This window comes from Mirounga leonina, unplaced genomic scaffold (genome assembly GCF_011800145.1).
Source record: "Mirounga leonina isolate KUSES-001 unplaced genomic scaffold, KU_Mleo_1.0 Mir_150, whole genome shotgun sequence".
NCBI classification, from domain to species: Eukaryota; Metazoa; Chordata; class Mammalia; order Carnivora; family Phocidae; genus Mirounga; species Mirounga leonina.
In genome coordinates, this window is record NW_023270374.1 from 4353230 (window position 1) to 4373930 (window position 20701).

Consider the following 20701-nt stretch of genomic DNA (forward strand, 5'->3'; position numbering starts at 1 on the left):
TCACTTTAACATATTGTGAAGGTTACAATGGTTGTGTTAATTCCCAGCAGAGAGCCTTTGTCTCAACAATGAAGGACCCTACTCTATTCACCCACCACCAGCAAAGAACTCCATAGCTTCAAAATACCTTCCTATTTAAGATTAAGGTGGCCTTTTCTCTGCATAGGCTAAGATGAACAAGTGTGCCTTAGCTGAAATATTAAAGCAAAAATGTCCTAAGTCAGAAGGTCAAAGAAAAACCTTATTCTACAATCTTGGCCTAGAATAGGCAAATGGAAACAAAGCAGCAAGTCTTTACATGTGTGTGTAAATTTGTTGCGACAAATGAAAGTACATATGGTAGTAGCATGTGTGAACAGCAAGAATAAATTTAAGGCGTAATACTGTGCTGACTAGCAAGAAAAAAATGAGTACAAACTGAAATTATTACAAAAAATGCAAAAAAATATGCTAAGGAGCACAGACTAGCTATAAATTAAACTTTTCACCTTTTCTTAAAGATGTAAAACGACTTAAGTCCTTAAAACTGGAGCACAAGTCTATATGAAGTTTATAAAATATAAATAACTGATTCTTACAGAGATTGTAGTTAGCCAAGTCAGTAGCTGACATACTAATTAACATGAGTTTGTTGGGTTGTCTTGCTTCTTCACTGATTTTCTTTTGACCTCTAATTGTAGAAATGAATTGTTTTCTGAAAAAATGACTTAAAAAAACAACACATGGCCAAGATTCTCAATGTTGAAATTCTATAATAAGGACACAAGAGACCAGAGTTTTCTTTTTTTTTTTTACTAAAGTCCAGAAATTTCCATAAGACAAGTACATTAATGAAATGTTTCCAAAGAAATACCGAACAATATACACTCTAGTTAGCTGAGGGTTCCAGCTCAAGAGTTCATACCTAATTCTTGTGCATTAAAAATCAGCATGGATCTTAGATGATCTAGAATACACTGTGTTTTAAAATCCACAGCTGGTTTGATTTTAACCATAATGAAAAACCAGTATTCCTATTCCATCAAATGTGTTTTACAAGCAATAATAAATTCAGATCCACTGTATTATGCAACACACATCTTTGGAAAGCAACATAAACAGTGAGATCAGGTCAGTAGAAATATACACAGTTAAAAGAAATACACAAAGTACTGTAGTTTTATTAAAAACTACTACTTGAGAAAGAAATCTTTCCACAAATAGCATAAAATTGTAGAACGATGAAAGGATTTGGGAAAGCTTTACAAAAGCCTAATTCCAACTGTATCTTCCTGAGGGTGGTGGCAAAGGGTATTTCCTTCCTTCTCTGGGATATCCCTGAAAATAAGCAAAAGCAAGAGTTTATTTTCTGGATTAACACCCCTTCAAAGAAATTAATTTTACATTTCTCTGGAAAAACACACCTTAAAGAAGCTGAATATGCCTTAAAAGTATATCCTATGGAAGGTCTGTCATAAATAGGTACGTTAGGCCCCCAGTTTTATGCAAAGCTTGCTACAAATGCTACCACAGAAAACTACCCAAAGGAGCCTTAACAGGCACTTAAGAAACTCCTCAAAATGCACACCAATGAACTACAGTTAAGTGTTCTGTGTAAAAGACTAGTGGTTCTCAATCTTCCCTGCCATCCCTGGCAGTAATTCAAGTCACATTGTGGTAAGATGTCCACATCATCTTTAGACATATGCTAGAAGTCATTTTGCTTAACCAAGGCAAGAGCTTGCTAAGTAAGTCAGCTGAAGCCTAATGAACTATTAATTTTAGGGATTTTGTTTGTTTGTTTAGCTATAGATAGTAGAGTATTAAGTAACACATGCGATTATTACATAATCAATTACTGGTGACATTCACAACATACCCTAGTAAGCTTGCAAATAACATTTCCGTACAAAAAAAATTCCCTCACAATTCCCTTTCCAGGCCTCTAGGATTCTGAAACAGACTCCCCACTCCAGGCCCTGCCTCTGTGTTGTCATTCAGTAGTTTTAAATATGAGTATGTGTAGATCATTAAGGCCTTTTTTAGTCATATAAACTTCACTAAATATAGTGAAGTCATAATTATACTGTTTTTAACAATGAACTTCTGCAATTTAATAGTGCTTCAAAACCTGTGATTTTATTTAAAAAGTAGCTCTGTGAAAAAAGAGATTGAGAAAAAGAAACGTATTTCTAAAAGATCCTAAAAGAATTATAAATTTACCAATTGGTTTAGATCTTCTAAGTGAATAATGATTTTACCTGCTGTAACAGCAGAGAGTTCCTTCCAAGGAACACCTCCTCTGAAGGAGATGAGAAACCGGAGGAACTGGGCTCAGAAGGACCGGGCAGCCAGTCCCCAGCTCTGCTGCCCAAGTGCAGGTGCCGCAGGATTGTGATTTCCCACTTGGAAAATGAGGTGATCAGCCTAAAAATTCTCCAGGGTTTCTTCTTCTTTATAAGTATGTCCCCATATCAAAAATACTCATTATGTAGACTACCTACTATCATCCCGTATAAAGTGGCAAACTATTGATATGATTTTTAGACCTCTGCAGCTGACAGTAATTCAAAGTAAAATTCTATGAACAGATTTTAATTGTTAAAAAAATTCTCTCAAAAGATAATTAAGATGATTATTTTCTTGTAAAGTGAACAGCCTTGTAAGAAGATACACAAAAAAGTATTAAAAAAAAAAAGATCTTCCTAAGCTTTCGAGAGAGAGGTCTTCCACAAAGAGATGCATGGCAAGTATCTGTGTAAGAAAATTAATATTCAAAGCACTGCAAAAGGCCTGTAGGCAACATCAGGTAAGCAATTTTAAAACCACTTCACATCACCGCAGGTGCTAAACTCCATGAACACTGCACACACTAAATCGTAGCATTCTGACCCTGTTCTCTGGTAAGGATTTGATTGCAGAGCATGTAAATACTGTCCAGGGCATCAAATGGTTGGGGGACAAATAGACTGAGGCAAACAGACCTCTGTCTTAAATTTTGCTAAAACTGGATGCTTTATAAAGAAATGAAGCTTACACATACCAAATAAATTTGTCTAGGAATTGTTATACTCAGTATACAGCTATTTTAAATTTAGCTGAAGAAATGTGGGAAATAATGAAGGAGAGATTTCTTTCTATGAAAAGGTGTATCACAGATGAATCAATACAGGAGATCTCTAAGATGAATAAAGGTAACAGCTAAAGGGTAGACTGTTACTTTCAGCTTCTAGAAAATTATCATCTATTATGAAATCTAGTTTCTACTAAAACAAAGAACAACATCCTTAAAGGATAAAAAAATGTTCTGGCAACTGACTCTATTTGTGCTAAATATTACTGACTGCTATGATTAAAAGGGCTTTGGGGCTGGAAAATCTTTAGCATCTTCAGGGTGTAACAGATGTAGTAAGGCACATATTCACTCTATATACATTTTAAAATGAAGGACTCAGTTCAGCTGAGCTACTCTATCAGTATCTTATCCAGAAATGTTTTTAAGAAAATATGGTGTCCTGAGAAGCATGGCTAAGTACAAAGTAAGCAGCATGCTTTTCATCCCACAGCCCACACTGTATCACCTGTCTCCCTCCACGATCATCACGTCTGGGTGGATACCCGCCAGGTCCAGCTAGCATCTGGTACTGGTTTGGCTGGAAAGCTGCATTTTGGGTTTGGAGCATCCGGTTCCATGGCAGCAGAGGTTCAGCCCCAACGCCTCTGTGGAGAAGTATTATGTCTGCATTATAAGTCAAACCTGTTACACAGCCCAAAGTTTCAAAGTGGCTAGCATCATCTCCAACTCTGAGGACAATTCAATTTGCCTGCATTTGTCAAATGGGACATATAGCATCAGAGTGACCTTTATGCTCCTCACATTCGATGTAGTCTAACATGTTTTAAGTATCAGCATTTTAAGAAAAGGGATCTAAACTCGAATGCATCAGAAACATGACTTAAAATATTTTATTCATTTTCAACTGTGAAATTTCCTTTTTGGTCACTTAAAGATTTGGACCCAAGATCACCAAGTTGGTTACATTTAAGATGCTATCCAAAGAGTAAACATGTACAAGACAAGAAAATGGGCTTTATTTTTAAAAATGTCTAGACTCGTTCTTGGAGTCCATTCTTTCTAGTTAATTGCAGGTTGCAAATGAATTCTTACTGCTCAGTATTTTGAATCTAGGGTAAGGGGACTTGGCTGTTTTTTCCCATCCATTATTCTGCTCAATATGTCAGAAGGTCTGATCGGGAGGAAACCTTTTCAAGTTCTATTGATGCAGCTTTCAATTGACCACGGTGACCTAGCAACATGAGCACTAATTGGCATGGGCTGACTGGCATTTGGTGTACAGTTTACATGGGAACACAGATTCAACAGCTATTATAACCCAGTTTGCTGGCCCGGATTACTAGTCAAAAGAAATGTTTTAATTGTCTTCAAGTGCCTATTTTAACTTTGCAGATACAAAGCAACAGGTATGATGTATTAAATCATAATGTAAAACTGTCACATAAACAACGTAGCCAAGATATACCTTCTAAAGACAATCACCATTTAAGACACAATTTTTTTGAGGCATTTTCAACTTCCATTTTATAGAACAGTCACTATAGAAGCAAAATTCTCCAATATATTTTAATACCAGATGCTTTGAGGCCATTACAGATTTTAGGAGAAATTACAGAACTTTAAAATTGCTAAAGCACTGACTAGTATTAACTATAACCACACCAGCATATGAATTTCATGTCCCAGGTGTTGGGGGTGGGGGGGGAACAGCCTGAAGTTGGGCTCACTGGGTAATGCATTCTTCTCACAGGCTATTCAAACCTGAATCTATCCTCTCTACCCTCCCACTCTCCTTGCCTTCACTTGGAGTTTGCCTTTTTTTTTTTTTTTTTTAATATCAAAGATAATTCTTTTTGTGTGATGACTCAAAGAACAACTCTTTGAAGAACTATAGAGAAGCCAATACTATTCTTCACGGTTAGTGGTGAAACCAGAGCTCTAACCAATAAAATCTGCTGTACTCAAAATAAAAAATATATCTCAGAAGAAATATCCATACATTCAGGGCTTCTAATTACTATTCAGGTTCCTTATTGATACAAATATATTTTAGCAAGAGTGCCTCACCTCTTTAGCAAGAACAGTTACGCAGAGAGATAGGAATGTTCTCTTCTGGTCTCTACACCAGTGAGGGGTTAATGTTTTGTACTGTAACCAAGGAGGCTCATCAAAACTGGGCCATTAATGCAAAACCCACATGCCAAAAATGCAACTCACACATTGTGTTAACTGTAATCAATTTTTATTTTCAGAACTGCAATGATCAAACTCACTCAACTGAGCTTCTGGAGAATCTGCTAGTATGGATGGTATATATTATAAATGCAATTTTACATTATTTTATGTTCTAAAAATAGGTTAGAAAGCCACAGTTTAAAAACACAAAGTTCTCTCTTTGTTCGAAATAATTACTTAAAATGTTTTTGACTAAGATAATTTTTATAAAAATAATTTAATTGAAATTAGGGCGCCTGGGTAGCTCAGTTGGTTAAGCAACTGCCTTCGGCTTAGGTCATGATCCCAACATCCTGGGATCAAGTCCCACATTGGGTTCCCTGCTCCTCGGGGAGTCTGCTCCTCCCTCTGCCTGCAGCAGCACCCCCTGCTTGTGCTCTGTCAAATAAATGAATAAAATAAAAAAAAAAATTAAAAAAAGAAAAATAATTTAATTGAAATTAAGCAAAAAACAGTAAGAGGGGCTGGTACTATCCTCTTGCTTTTTACTGGCAGCCCCTTCTTTTCCACAGGTTTACCATATTTCTATACTAATTGTATTAATTTGCAAATAGTTACAAGTAAATTTGCCTTCAAAAATACACTTTGGGAGACGAACCATGAGAGACTATGGACTCTGAAAAACAAACTGAGGGTTCTAGAGGTGAGGGGGTGGGGGGATGGGTTAGCCTGGTGATGGGTATTAAAGAGGGCACGTTCTGCATGGAGCACTGGGTGTTACATGCAAACAATGAATCATAGAACACTACATCAAAAACTAATGATGTAATGTATGGTGATTAACATAACAATAATTATGATGTAATGTATGGTGATTAACATAACATAATAATAATTTAAAAAAAAGTTGGGGTAAAAAAATACACTTTAGGGCTCCTGGGTGACTCAGTTGTTAAGCGTCTGCCTTCAGCTCTTGTCATGATCCCAGCACTGGGCTCCCTGCTCAGCGGGGAGCCTGCTTCTCCCTCTCCCACTCCCCCTGCTTGTGTTCCCTCTCTCGCTGTCTCTCTCCGTCAAATAAATAAATAAAATCTTTAAAAAAATATACACTTTAAATCTGGGACTGAAGTATTGAGATTGACACATTTTAACTTTTTTAAAGTGGCTATCTATTGAGGCAACTTATCTGAGGCACTTGGCAGCATGGATGGTAAATATATATACAACATTATTGCCAACATTCGATTTTCTTTTTTTTAAATATTTTTTAAAAATTTTAATTCCAGTATAGTTAACACACAGTGTTAGTTTTAGGTGTAAAACACAGTGATTCAACAATTCCATACATCACCTGGTGCTCATTATGACAAGTGAGTACCTTAATCCCCATCAATTATTTCACCCATCCCCCACCCACTTCCCCTCTGGTAATCAGCAGTTTGTCCTCTATGGTTAAGACTCTGTTTTTTGGTTTTTGTCTACGACAACAATATTCTTAAGTTTCTAAATTTCCGTTTTGGAAAGTAGCCTGCAATATAAAGTAACTGCCACCAATTTGGATATTTTAAACTTATATATAATGGCAGTTTTTAAAGATTTTCCATGACTGACTAAGCTTAACGACCGTTAAGTTAAAAACTAAATGGCCACCTTGGATATGGCCAGAAAAGAGAAGCCCCCACTGGCAAGAATTACATGGACAATAGGCCAGAACTCAAGCAACAAAGAGAACTCAGATACTCTGTTTACCATTTACTCAGTTCGCACTGGCTTGTCTCTGTGCAGGGAGGCAAGGGAGGAGCGGCGTTCCTGTTATATATATTTTTTAAATATTTACTTATTTTTGAGAGAGAGAGAAAGAGAGCATAAGTGAAAGGGAGCAGAGAGAGAGAGAGAAAGAATCTCAAGCAGATTCCCTGTTGAGCATGAGCCCAAGGTAGGGCTCCATCCCACAACCGTGAGGATCATGACCTGCGCTGAAATCAAGAGTCGGACACTTAACACACTGAGCCACACAGGTGCCCCTCTCTTGTATTTTTAAATGAAATGAACATATGGATTACAGATACTATCTCACAGTAGGAAATAATTCAAGAAAGTGTATTTTAGCAAAAAAAAAAAAAAGTACACTCAACATTTTTTCTAGTAGGGTTCTCAACCAAACACTCAAAATAGTGCAATGGGCAAGTACTGAACTAATAATAAGGATCAGGGGCACCTGGGTGGCTCAGGTGGGTAAGCGTTTGCCTTCTGCTCAGGTCATGATCCCGGGGTCCTGGGATTGAGCCCTGGGTCAGGCTCCCTGCTCAGTGGGGAGCCTGCTCCTCCCTCCCCGCTGCCCACCCCCCGCCCGTGCTCTCTCTGTGTCAATTAAATAAAATCTTAAAAAAAAAAATTATTAAAACTGGTTCCAGTAAGAATTCTACTACTTAACTAGTTGTGACATCTCAGCCAAGTCAAAGTGACTACAAGTCTATATTTTCTCCTCTACGCCTTGTAAAGTCAGAATGGTTAGACACACTTGTCAGTTTCTGCTAACTGTATCTGCTAACAGGCTAATGGACAAATTTTGAATGGCTGATTTCAAACTTTGTTTTCTTTATGAATGTTATTTATTTTATTTTTTTTAAAGATGTTATTTGACAGAGAGAGACACAGCTAGAGAGGGAACACAAGCAGGGGGAGAGGGAGAGGGAGAAGCAGGCCTCCTGCGGAGCAGAGCCTGATGCAGGGCTCGATCCCAGGACCCCCCGAGCCGAAGGCAGACGCCTAACGACTGAGCCACCCAGGCGCCCCTGAATGTTATGTTTCTTAAACGACATGGTCTAAGGCATAAGACAGAATTCTCTTACGCTCACATTTAACTTCTGCTTTAAGGTATGATTTCAAGTTTCTGACTAAAATTAAACCAAAAATGAATGCCCCACAAAACTTGTCCCTAACCTGCTGGGTTCACAAAGGCAGTCAAGATAATACAAGTACTTGGCTAGGGCAGAAGAACAAAAACCTGATGGAAATCAGGACAATGGTGATGATCTTAGGAAATCTTTTAGTGTGTAGAGGGAAGGAAAGCCGCTGGAAATGAAGAAAGAATGTCTCGGAAGTAGAAGGCGATCCTTTACTTCCTCTAAGTCCCTACAGCTTTACTATAATATTATGCAAACATAAGCATTCTGATGAGTTTTGTTTGTTCAAGTTAAAGTTTCTTAGTGAAGATTTCTCTTACAGAAGAGAAATGTATGGAAACTGCTCGACTGCCGTGTGCCTAGGTTTCCTCATCTGTAAAAACATGTACTTCAGAAGCTTGCTAGGAGGAATAAATGAAGTCATGTTTCTAAAGGTATGTTAGCTCACAGTGCTGACACTTCGTAGGTGGACTGTAAATGTCAGTGATTATTAATGCGGGAAAGAAGCAAGCAACAAAGTAGGGAAACTGAAAATCAAACTCAACACACTTAATGCAGAAAGACAATTATTTAAAATGAGATCAGTTCCAATGTGGTAATTTGTAATTTAAGAAAAATTTAACCCTTACTCATTTTTAAATTTTTGTCTGAAAATGGTCCTATCCCAAAGATATGGAAGTAGTGCATGTGGTGTGCTTGGGACACTTATACTGAAAACAAAACATAAATTCAGGCATTGTTATCAGTCATCTTGAATCTCTAAAGAAAAGTTTTCTTAAAGGGGGAGCACATTTATAACTCTGTTCATAACACTTTTATTCATTTCAGATGTGAAAAGATCAGACTGCTAAAATGGTAAGGGCGAGGGGAACAAAACAGATTAGAATTGGGAAAGCAAAGAGGGAAGCCTTATATAGGCTTAATTGGTTTCAGCATTCACTGATGCTGGCAAACCAGCATAAAACGATAGATTTGAAAGCTGCCCTGTAAAAAATTATTCTACAGATGTTAATATAATTATTCATAACACGCCTAGCTGTCTTGTCGTGTAGAGACCACCTGACTTAGGAGCACACAACTTATCAATGAAAGAACACAAGTCAAACATCCCTCGTTATTAAACCATGTCACACTCTTCCTAGTCCCCAGTACTTATTAGACTGCAGATCCCATAATCCTCTTCTGAGTCCCTTCTGCGTTTAATTCAGTTCAGTCTTAAGTAGTTAAAGAAACTGTTTTCAGTGGCAACTAATAACTACTGACCTACAGTGACACTGCCCTACAATAGGCTTGTCAGCCCTGAAAAAGTTGTACCAAAGAAGCTGATTAGGACTTCAAGAGGTTTGTAGCAAGAATCAATGGCTGGTCTGTACTAATGCTGTGTTGCCCGCACAGAAATGATAAAAGTGGAACACCATTAGTTATGCCTCATTAAGCTGCACAAGCCTTCTAAAAAGAAATTTGTTTAGCCTGATCAAAACCTAATACAATCTTAAGCTCTCTGTGTTGCATTTTTCAGGGCACCTTAAAACATTCAAAAAAATAAAGGCCAAGGACCAAGGAAAGTGGCAAAGTATATAAAAAGAGGAGTCTTTTAACTCAACATGTTAGGCATCTATTTTCCTAAAGGACAAGCACGACAGAAACTGTTTAGAGGAAAGAAGGTACATTTCGAACCATGGAGAAAGCCCAAACCTCAAATGTGGAAAAGTATTTAAAAGTCATGTTTGCTTTAATATTACCTGTCAAATCTTTGCTGCTGGAAAAGGGGAGGAGGACCCCGCCAGGAATCCTGTGGCCTCATATCTGGAAAACAAACAGGGAAAGGTTAAAAGAAGATTTTAAGTAATCACAACCATAAAAATCCTAGAAGAGAGCACAGGCAGTAATTTCTCTGACATAGGACATAGCAACTTTTTTCTAGATGTGTCTCCTGAGGCAAGGGAAACAAAAGCAAAATTAAACTATGGGGACTACATCAAACTAAAAACCTTCTGCAGAGTGAAGGAAACAATCAAAACTAAAAGACAACCTACAGAATGGAAGAAGGTATTTGCAAAGGACATATGTGATAAAGGGTTAGTATCCAAAATATATAAAGAACTGATATGACTCAACACCAAAAAAACCCCCACAATCCAATTAAGAAGTAATCACTATTCTGCTACCCATATATTTTCATAATTAAAAATTCTTGAAAAAAATCTGAGACAGAATATAAACCAAATAAACTAGCATAATTACACAAACTGCAAATGTAAAAAGTCAGAAAATCAAGAGGGTCAGTAAATTTTTCATTATTTTTCATTTGATAATGGACTACAGTTTTAGGAGTCTTAGTCATTAAATTCCTACATTTCTCTCTCACTGCCTATGTACGTGCGCCTGAGTATGTAAAGGTATATGTTTTCCACATTTTTATTTTAAATGCTATGCAAAAGAAAGGGATTTAGGTTCTTTTCCATAAATGCAACTGAATGAATAGTAACTTCAACAGAAATCGAGAATTTCCCCCTAAGCACGGAAACTGGAAGGAACCCTGGCTTACCTAGCTATCATAACAAAGTGGAGGGCACACATCTCTCCAACACAGGCCAGGAAGATGCTAATAAAGGGACCATCCACTTTTCTACTGTTTTCTGAGAGTCACACCTCCTTCCCTAACACAAAGCTGAACTGGCAACATCGGACTCCAAGAGACAATTACGTGGCTGCTGCTCCTGCACCTAACCAAGTGAAGCTGGAAGAAGCAGCTCCAAACACCGGCCAGGCAGGCACTCAGCAGCTCAGCAGGTCGTGTTAACCAACTGCCACTGCGCTCTGGTCGCCAGCCTTGCAATCACCTTGGCCACCTTTCAGCAGGGTCTGTGTGTGACCTAATTAAAACAGCTGGTTCCAGGAGTTGTCTAATGAGTTCACTGTGTGAGGACAGTAACCTCCTCCAGACTCTCGAGACCCAAGGACAACAAGGCTTACCATAATGTATTCAGGCTCACATTTTAATGGAAACACAAACTAGAAACATGCTTTTCAAAATTACTTTCTTAAAGGAAAGAAGAAATGAAAGCTTATCTCTGGTTAGGAACCAAAAAAATACAATCTGGGTTTACTTAAAAATGGGGGGTGGGGTGGGAAGAAAGTAGAATTGTGCTTAAAAGAAAGCCCCACAAAGGAGAATATGGAACAAGTAGAGGATCTAGCTGTTCACATGATTCCAGTGTGAACAACCCACTCCTGCTTCGGGCTCCCCCCACCTCAACAAGGCTGACAATGCCCCCTGAAGACAGTTTCCTAAAAAGACAACCACCCTTGGCCAGGGCAGGGGGACAGCCATAGCGCACTGCCTCTCGGCCAGCACGAAGTGTCCAGCAGCCAAACCCACAACAGATGCTTCTCTTGGAAAGGAGCAGGGAGCCTTAACCACCATTACTTTCATGCAGAAACCCATTCTGAATTGAAAGGTGGCACCTCTAGTCAATTTCAATTAAGTCCCTTTCCTTCTCTTAAAAGCCAGACTAGTAGTGGTCAAACTAAGGAACACTGCTGAGGAGTTTTCATAGCGGTCATTAGATATTCCAAACCTGAATGGGGACGCACAAGGTTTATCACCATACAAACCCCAGCAAACAGGGCCAGAAGGATCCCTACACGCAGCCTAGAATAACTTCTGAATCACTACTACAGACCATATACAATCAGGAAATCATAATCGTGAGAGGTAAAACCAGAAATTCCTACAAAAACAGCAATGATCATCTGTGTGGTTTATTCCTACGGAAAAACATGAGATACACTTACCTCAACACATGCATGACTTTCAACACATTACCACTCATGAGAAAGCAATCTACTGAAAGTAAAATCAACTTTTGGGCCACTTTTTCTTTTTTTAAAGATTTGAGAGAGAGAGCAAGAGTGAGAGCGAAGAGAGAGAGAGAGCACGCGTGGGGGGGAGGGGCAGGAGAGGAAGAAGCAAACTCCCCGCTGAGCAGGGAGCCCGATTTGGCGCTCAATCCCAGAAGCCTGGGATCATGACCTGAGCCGAAGGCAGACACTTAACCGACTGAGCCACCCGGGCGCCCCTCTGATCATTACTTGTTAAACGTGAAAGGCCTCTGGTCTATTCAGATATTGTACACAAGTTAGTTTCATGAGAACTGGTTAAAATGTTTCTAGAAGTATATTTTATTTTAGTGTCTTACATATATAAAATTAGCTAATATAACCAAAGTCAAAAGAAATACAGTGAATTTCATTTGGACCCCTGTCTGTATTTCACATGTCCCAGAATCACTGAAGTCACCCTGGAAACATGCCCCTTTCTACCATGAAGACTTAATTCCGTGATTCTGGTTCCATGGTGTCTCTATATACATGGTATCATCACAGAATACATACTCTCCGTGGTACTTGTAAAAGCTTCCACACAGGATCCCTAATAAATTTTAAATCAAGCAAAAATAATAAGATACATCTAAATCAAGAGAAACCTTCAGAAATGTTTATCCTAATGTTTCATGAAAAATAAAAGCAGAAAAAAATCTGGTATTATTTTCTCCTAGAAACAGTATAAATGGAGGGAAAGTCACCATCATCCAGAATACATATTCATTAGATTCAAATATGCTTCATGTTAGATTAAGCACAACAATATTTCTAAGTGGAACTGGAATGTAAAGTTCATTAAGTAGAAATACTTTCTTTGGAGAGAAGGAATCCTTTGTAATAGTCTACCTATACAACTGCCTAGACAAATAGTAAAAGTCCCTATTTCCATCATTTTTAGTATGCCAGGTACTTCGCACTCTATTTTGCTTTTAACTATTTCTCACTTCCAGAACAATTGCTTTCACATAAACTTAGCACATGCAAAAACCATAGTTTTTTGTTAAAACCTAGGCAAATTTCATGACATAAAAATTCTGTCATACAGTTTTAAAACATCTCTTGCTTTCAAGCATTAAAGAAAAATAAAAAGGATCAAAGAAAACCTTCAAGGCTACTTTTAAATAAATCTCTTCATGTGGCTCTGAGAAATATATATAACCCTTAAGTATTCATAAAGCAGAAATATCTCCTGGCTGATAAGTAATGAAGTATAAGGTAAAACAAACTTATTATCATTCATTTGTATGGCTCTAACAGAAGATCCATTGAAAGGGAGGGAAAAAAAATTCTAAAGTAGTGAATTGCACTTCAGAAAGGTACCAGTGAGAGAGGAAAAATGACAGTTAATTTTTGCTTTGGTCTTTAAAAACTTATCCCTTTTCTAAAAGCTCTAAGGCCATATAAACCAAGGCTTCACGAATAGCTCCTCAAGTGACAATTTACCTAATCAGCGTGGCAATCACAGGAAAGATTCCATGTTTACTGATTGCACTAATCAAAAATCACTTTCCAAATGCGACTAATTGACAAGTTTACCAACTGAAATGAAGAGAAGTGACATACTGGGTTCTCTGGGTTGCAGGAGTGAAATGCTTTATTCACACATGGAGTACTCAAGGCTGCACTTGACTCCAGCAAGTTATCAGTACCCAAACAATTACTCATCAGCCAAAAACTGACATATCAAAGACAAATCAAAAACCAACAGTGAAAAACACCTACAGCAGACAGTTTGACCAAATGGCCTATGTTGAGTGTTACTTTGTACCACATGAAAAAAAATAGCTATGATACTACAAATATTTTAAAAAATTAAATGGCTCAGATCTCAAGTTTACTATAACTATTTCTGACCAAATTTCAAAGATTCTATAAAAAAGAAAGCTGATCTTTTAACATTTATTAGAAGGGAATAATGAAGACAAAAGCAGAAATCAAAAAACAGAAAACATATGATGACCAAAAAAAAAAAAATCAACAAAGCTGTTAGTTCAGTGAAAAAGGAAAGAAAACACCTAAAGTAATAAAATTAAGAGATGCCTGGCTGGCTCAGTCAATAGAGCTTAGGATTAAAAGCTCCAGGGGAGGGGCGCCTGGGTGGCTCAGTCATTAAGCATCTGCCTTCAGCTCAGGTCATGATCCCAGGGTCCTGGGATCAAGTCCTGCATCGGGCTTCCTGCTCAGCAGGGAGTCTGCTTCTCCCTCTGACCCTCCCCCCTCTTGTGCTCTCTCTCTCAAATAAAATCTTTAAAAAATCAACACACATCAAATATCGATGAATATTTTAGTCCTCAATTTTTTTGTTGTGAGGATTTCAAGCCTTATAGAAAAGCTACAAGAAGAGCACAAAGAATTCCCACATCTTTACCCACAGTCCCCAAATGTCGGCATAAACCTCACATGGCACCAATTAAAGTGAAAATGCAAGCTATCAAGTGGAAAAAGGAAAGGAAAAAGGTACTTCCAATAAAAAAAAAAATCTCATAACCAGAATTCTTTTTCAGAACCCCTAAGAAAGCAACAAGAACGGAGACAACTCGGTAGGAAAAAAGACACAAGGCTCAAACAGGCACATCACAAAAAAATAAAGCTCAACTAGAGCATCAAGAAAATGCTAATTAAATGTCAGCAGGAGACCACTATCCATCCAGTAGAATGGCTGTAAGTGTAAAGACTGACAATACCAAGTGTTGGTGAGGATGTGGAGCAACTGGACCTTCCCTGCACTGCTAAAGGAATGTAAATTGGTATAAACTGAATGTAACTTGGGAAATGTGTCTGGCATTTCTATTCACAAAAGCTGAACATGAACATGACCCTAGCCTTGCAATTCTACTACTGCTTTATTGCAGGACAGTGGGATTGTGGGTGTTTATGTTTTATTATCTGCCATGTTTTATTTAATTAACATGTATTATGGTTAAAATCCATTTAAAATGTCACTAAAAATATGGAGGAAAAAAATCAGCCTTCCCACCCTCATAATTGGTTCCCATTTATGCTCCCATAATTTTGTACCAGTTATTCTAAGCTTAATACCACCTGACTTTTTGCCATTTATTTCAAACTTTTTTTTTTTTCTCAACCCAGAGTATCCCAAATTCCCCTCCGTAGGCTCAATTTGGACAGCACATTCTTGCTGATTTGTCCCCATAAACTTTTTCATTCCTACCATTCCCATTCCCTTTGAAAGTCCCAGCACTAATGCTCAGGTGGCGCAATGTTTACAAGTCACCATGCAGGGAAGGACACTTACTTCTTGCTATAAGTCAATCCCTACTTTACAAAATGTATCCCCTATTTTTTAATGACGTAATTAAAATAGAGACTCTGACTGGAACAGATTCTAATTAAAGTCACTCGTAAGACCTATAACAACGGCAAATGAGTTACTCAAAGTAATAAAAAGGGAGAGGTGACCCCACTACTTGAAATAAAATACACAGATGCTGATTAAGAGTTGACTGTTTATAAAGAAGACAAACTAAGAACTGTAAAATTATAGGCCGTGAAAGACATGAAATTCTTTACCTCTGGTGTGACCTTGATAAATAAAAGACCTTCCTGACTTCCTTCTTACTCTTACTGTTGTTGGAGATGGATCCTGAGGATGGAAGGGGACCTGAGAATGAAGCACTTGGATTCACATGAACGCCACAATGAGTGAGTGATTTTCGTGAAGGCAGTCCATGGTTTTTATAGATTCTCATATGGGTCTATGATTCCCTAGAAAATCTAGGGAATATTTCCCAAAAAGTGGTATGCATACTACAGGTGGTACATAAGATCAGTTTCTGGGGACTATGGACAAGCCTTTTATCTTCATGGTTATGTATTTATTTTTATGTATATTTGAAAAAATACAACAAGCACATCAAACTCATACTGTCATATACTTTTGATATAATCTTATATTTAAAATAAATCAATTTAAGTGGGGGAAAAGAGGTTTTTAAAAGGTTTTAAGTAGCTGTCTGGGTGAAAATCTGGACAGATGATGGTGGCAGCAGGCCCAGTAACTGGGCCTTAGGAAACATGAAATGGAAAGAAGCTATGTAATGTAGAACACATGCTTTCACCTTTCCTGCTAAAACCTCTTTCCAAATTTCTCCAAGTTTACTCAATGCAACAACCTCAGAAATGCCTCATAACCATCATCTTGAGAAATACCAGCTAACTTAAGGCACAGAGATTATACTTGGTTCTAGCATTCTGCATCTCAATTTTTTTTCTTCCTATTTGGAAGCTATGATACCATTATGGATAGAAGTACATGGTGAAGAGCCATAAAAAAGGAACTGATAAGGAATGTGTCAATAAACAGCTGGCTTTATCAATAAGCTGGATATGCTTTCACCATTTACTAGTAAAATGTCAGGGCACAGGTAGCTCTTTCAAAGTCGTTAAGACTTTGTTGTATGTGGCATGGCTTGATATTATATATATGGAAATACTCAGAAATGTTATTTGCTTTATCTTGGGGGGAAAGCAGCTAAGTAAACTACTGCACCAAGCAGATCCCCACAAGGCCCATTAAACTCTGTGCCCTTTTCTGTGTTTCACTAAATAGAATAAATACCGCTGAACTCCATAGTTCTCATGGAGTCTTAATAATGTTCCATTCAACGTCATAAAGCCAAAGAGAGAAAGACAGAAACTGAGACAGACAGACAGAATACAGTGAAAAGAGAGGGCTCTGAAAGAGAATGAGACTTTCAGAACACATTTTTTCCTGGGTATTGTACCAAGAAAATCTGGTGGGCTTCAGGTTGTTAAAAAAAAAAAAAAAAAAAAAAGGGTCTGTAACTTATTAGCATGAAAACAGTGGTAGGCATATAGGGTAAATACTTCCCAACAATCTTCACATTTATCTGGTATTTTTTTTTTTTTGACAACTACAACTTTGGTTTAAAAAGCTTTCTCAGAAAAGCCCCCTCTGTTTTTGTTAATTTAATTTGCATGAAATATTTCCAACAATCAGAAAGACACTTAATAAAGCAACACTTAGATTTAACAAATGTTTAGCATCTTGCCACAGTCACGTGTTGTGTCTCCCCCACCCACCATGCTGTCCTGGTTTGGTTGGGTAGCAACCAGATAACCAGGAATGGAGAAGCAAAGGCTTTATGAAGAAGATGGTTTTGAAAACCAGGCGCATGACTTGAACACAGCCATAGAACTCAAAAAATAACAAAATGGGGACACAATTTAAAATGAATACAATATCTATGAAAAGTCTAACATTTAACTCTTCTCCTTTTCCATTGTAATCCAAATGCCATGTAATTATTTTCAATGGGTAACATTTCTGAACCACTTCTATCCACAAAACAGGTTACAAGGGGTCAGGGAAAGGCCAAGATTTTCATAGAACCACAGAATTAAAGGAGCATTCCTCCCTAAAGCAATGCCTGGCTTTATCTTAAGTAGTCCTGAGCTACAATGTACATCATGAAAGGGATACTGTTGTCTTTCAACTGATTAAGAGGTTGCAATTCTGCATCTACTGCACCTCATTTAACTGCCCCAATACTTGTATTAATAAACAGCAACTCACTCTACACAACACACCTCCTTCTGCATATGTTCACTGTAGCAGATTTATAGATGAAAATAAGAAATCCAATTCATATTATTCAATTAACTATACACAGCGAAGATAAAAGTATCTGAAAGACTTTACTTTCTTACAATTCTTCTAAATTATGTTTTTAAGTCCACTATCTCTGCCCTGCTAAAATATACCTTTTTAGCAATGAGATTAGAAACCAACCTTTGTTGTAATATTTAACTTAGCATGTCAAATAATCAATTTGTAAAAACTTACTTGACATAAGTTTTGGAATCTGGGCTTGTCCTCTCAACAGTGGCCTGTATAAGTTCCCTTGGTAAGTTGCAGGTGGTGGTGCAGCATTGCCGTAAATGCCAGCCCCTGAGCCTCTTGGCATAACATGGCTAGAAAAAGACCCCACCAACCAGAAAAAAATTTATAGACAGACCCATCACATCACAGCTGATATAAGTTAAATAAAGGCTAGTAGTTGTCTCTTTACTACTAGATCTGATTAAGATAATACAAACTTAAAAGATTTATGATTAACAAAGTTCAAAACAGTACCAATGGTAAGGGTGATAGCGTATATTCATTGCCACACCAAGATTCTTAACTGATAATTACTTAAGTAGTAATTAATTACTTCATGTAAAGAGTCTACTTTTCTTTTTTGTATCATTATTTCAGTTTTGCCCTCAACAACTCATGCTGTTGCTATCACTATACTTCTGCTCTATACCTTGCTGTTTTCAATTCTATCAAACATTTCCCTATATTTTTCATAGTCTTCATAATTATAGTATGTATACCTATAGAGTACTTTACCAGGTGACATCTCTTATTTTATTAAACCAAACCATTCCTCTCATTTAGTACTACTATTACTGGTAACAATGCACTATAGGGCACCTGGGTGGCTCAGTTGGCTAAGCGACTGCCTTCGGCTCAGGTCATGATCCTGGGGTCCCGGGATCGAGTCCCGCATCGGGCTCCCTGCTCAGTGGGGAGTCTGCTTCTCCCTCTGACCCTCCCCCCTCTCATGCTCTCTCTCATTCTCTCTCTCAAATAAATAAATAAAATCTTTAAAAAAAAAACAAAAAACAAAAAAAAAACAATGCACTATAGATTTAGGCATATAACTTTATGCTCCTCTAAAATTATTTTCTCAAGACAAATTCCAAGAAGTAGGAATATGGATCAAAGTTAAGAGTTATCTTCATGTACTGATCATATATTGTATTTTGTACTTGCTATGTACTATGTATCATATATTGTAATGTACTGATTAACACTTTAAACAGATTCTGCCATACATTAATTCAGCTGAAACTTTCTGGAAGGTAAAGAGAATGTTTTATTCCTTTGAAAGATCTATCAGAAAGATAGGAGAACCTTTTAAGAGAAAATAACAGAATTCTCAAACAACACATAAAGCATAACACAAAGAAACAGAAGTGAATTTTTAAAATGAAGAGCATAACAGTATCAAAGTCATTAAAATATTTGCCAAATAGTTTCATTTAATGGTCTCTTAAATATTTGTAGCATAAATACTGACTGAATCCTTGTGACTGATTCAGAAAAAGCAAAACACACAAAGTATAGCAACCTACCACTCACCCCAAAGTCCTGAATGCAGCCTGATCCAGGTGGACAGGCCGCCGGTCCCGATTAAAGCCAAGCTGGGGCTTCCACTGCCGTCCATTGCTGGACTTTTCCCAGTCACTAGGTTTCAGTACTGGTGCTGGTTTTCTGACCATTTGAAAATACAATTATTTAGTACTGGGATAAACATTGTTCATACAAAATAAAACTAGATAGTTCATATTTTATAGCCACATTATTGTTACCTTGCTCCTGGAAGCATTACAGCTTTAAAAATGTAGTCTTCAGCAAACTGTGGGTCTTTAAAATTAATACTAGAAGAGAGCAACATACAATTTAATGACTTTATTATGTTACCTTGGCTCAACTATTAGGTAAACTGAGGTACATTTCATGTTTAAAAAGAATAACTAAAATTCCAAAAGTCTTCTCCAAAAATTTCACCAAATAGCTAAATATCTTTTTCACCAAACTGCTGCTAATTCCTAGTACACAGCCTTCATGTAATTTTCTCTGTGGGAAAAGCCATGCTCTAACTAACTGTAGGTGATCAGAGAGAAGAAACAGACACTGCTTCAAATCTCAAGAAATTCCAACAGGATACTGGAGACAGGTGGAAGAGGTTTACAACAACAAAAAATAAATAAAAAAAACCCACCTTTCATTTTGTTTCGTATGGGGCAAAGACTTACCCTCCAGCATCTTAGGGAAAATTAGTTCTTGTTGCAAGAAAGAAAAGATGCAAACACTACTAGAAACACTTGCAAAATCAGAAAGTGAACACAAATAATCTATGGGGAAAAAAACATTAAATTTCCCAGTTGGAGCCCTATATCGTGCTCTCTTAATGTTTCTCCTGTATCAGGAACAGTCACAATTTGAAAACTACACAGAAGGCTTATTTTATTTTATAAGTCTGTACACTCAGACTGTTGAGTATAAGCTGGATCAAGCTTCCTTTCTGGTGGGGTTTGTGTGTCCATTTAAGTTTTCCTTTTGATATAGCAATGCCTCTTTCTAGGACTCTGGATCTGTACCAAGTTTATACCTAAGGATGCTCACGACATTTGTATTCATGCTGAAAAACTAAAACCTAAGTGTATGACTAATAGTGAATTGGTTAAAGAAACTATGGTTCTCCCTTAAAATGGAATCCTCAATTGACATTTCAAAAAATATAGTAATAGAATACCAACTGACATGGGGAAAATACATATAAAACAGACCAGATATATATTCATCAAAAAGTTATCAGTGATATTCTCTGTATAACTGTCTCCTTTCCTTCTTTGTGCTTTTTAAATATTTTCTAAAATTCCTCCATGATTACAATTGAAACTGTTTTATTTAAGGTTTTATTGAAGTGGTTGACATTTTAGACAGCTAACTTTTTTGTCTTCAAATACTGCCACTTTAAATTATTAGGGCCTATTTTCATTGCACTGGGATTTAACTGTATATTTTAAGTACACAAAAATAACTTCATTTATAATAAAAATGATCTCAAGAGCAGCTGAA

At 37.3% G+C, this 20701-nt stretch overlaps 1 protein-coding gene across 1 annotated transcript in view; it reads right to left on the bottom strand.

Moving 5' to 3' along the window:
• Positions 1-781: 781 nt before the first annotated feature.
• XRN2 (5'-3' exoribonuclease 2) overlaps positions 782-20701 on the bottom strand; it is an 82612-nt gene continuing 62692 nt past the window's right edge. The window contains exons 25-30 of the mRNA XM_035005747.1: positions 19429-19497; positions 19199-19330; positions 17852-17979; positions 9879-9942; positions 3561-3699; positions 782-1317 (exon numbers count right to left, since the gene is read on the bottom strand). Coding sequence (XP_034861638.1) covers positions 1252-1317; positions 3561-3699; positions 9879-9942; positions 17852-17979; positions 19199-19330; positions 19429-19497 — 598 coding nt within the window. The 3' untranslated portion in view covers positions 782-1251. The remainder of the gene's footprint in view (positions 1318-3560; positions 3700-9878; positions 9943-17851; positions 17980-19198; positions 19331-19428; positions 19498-20701) is intronic.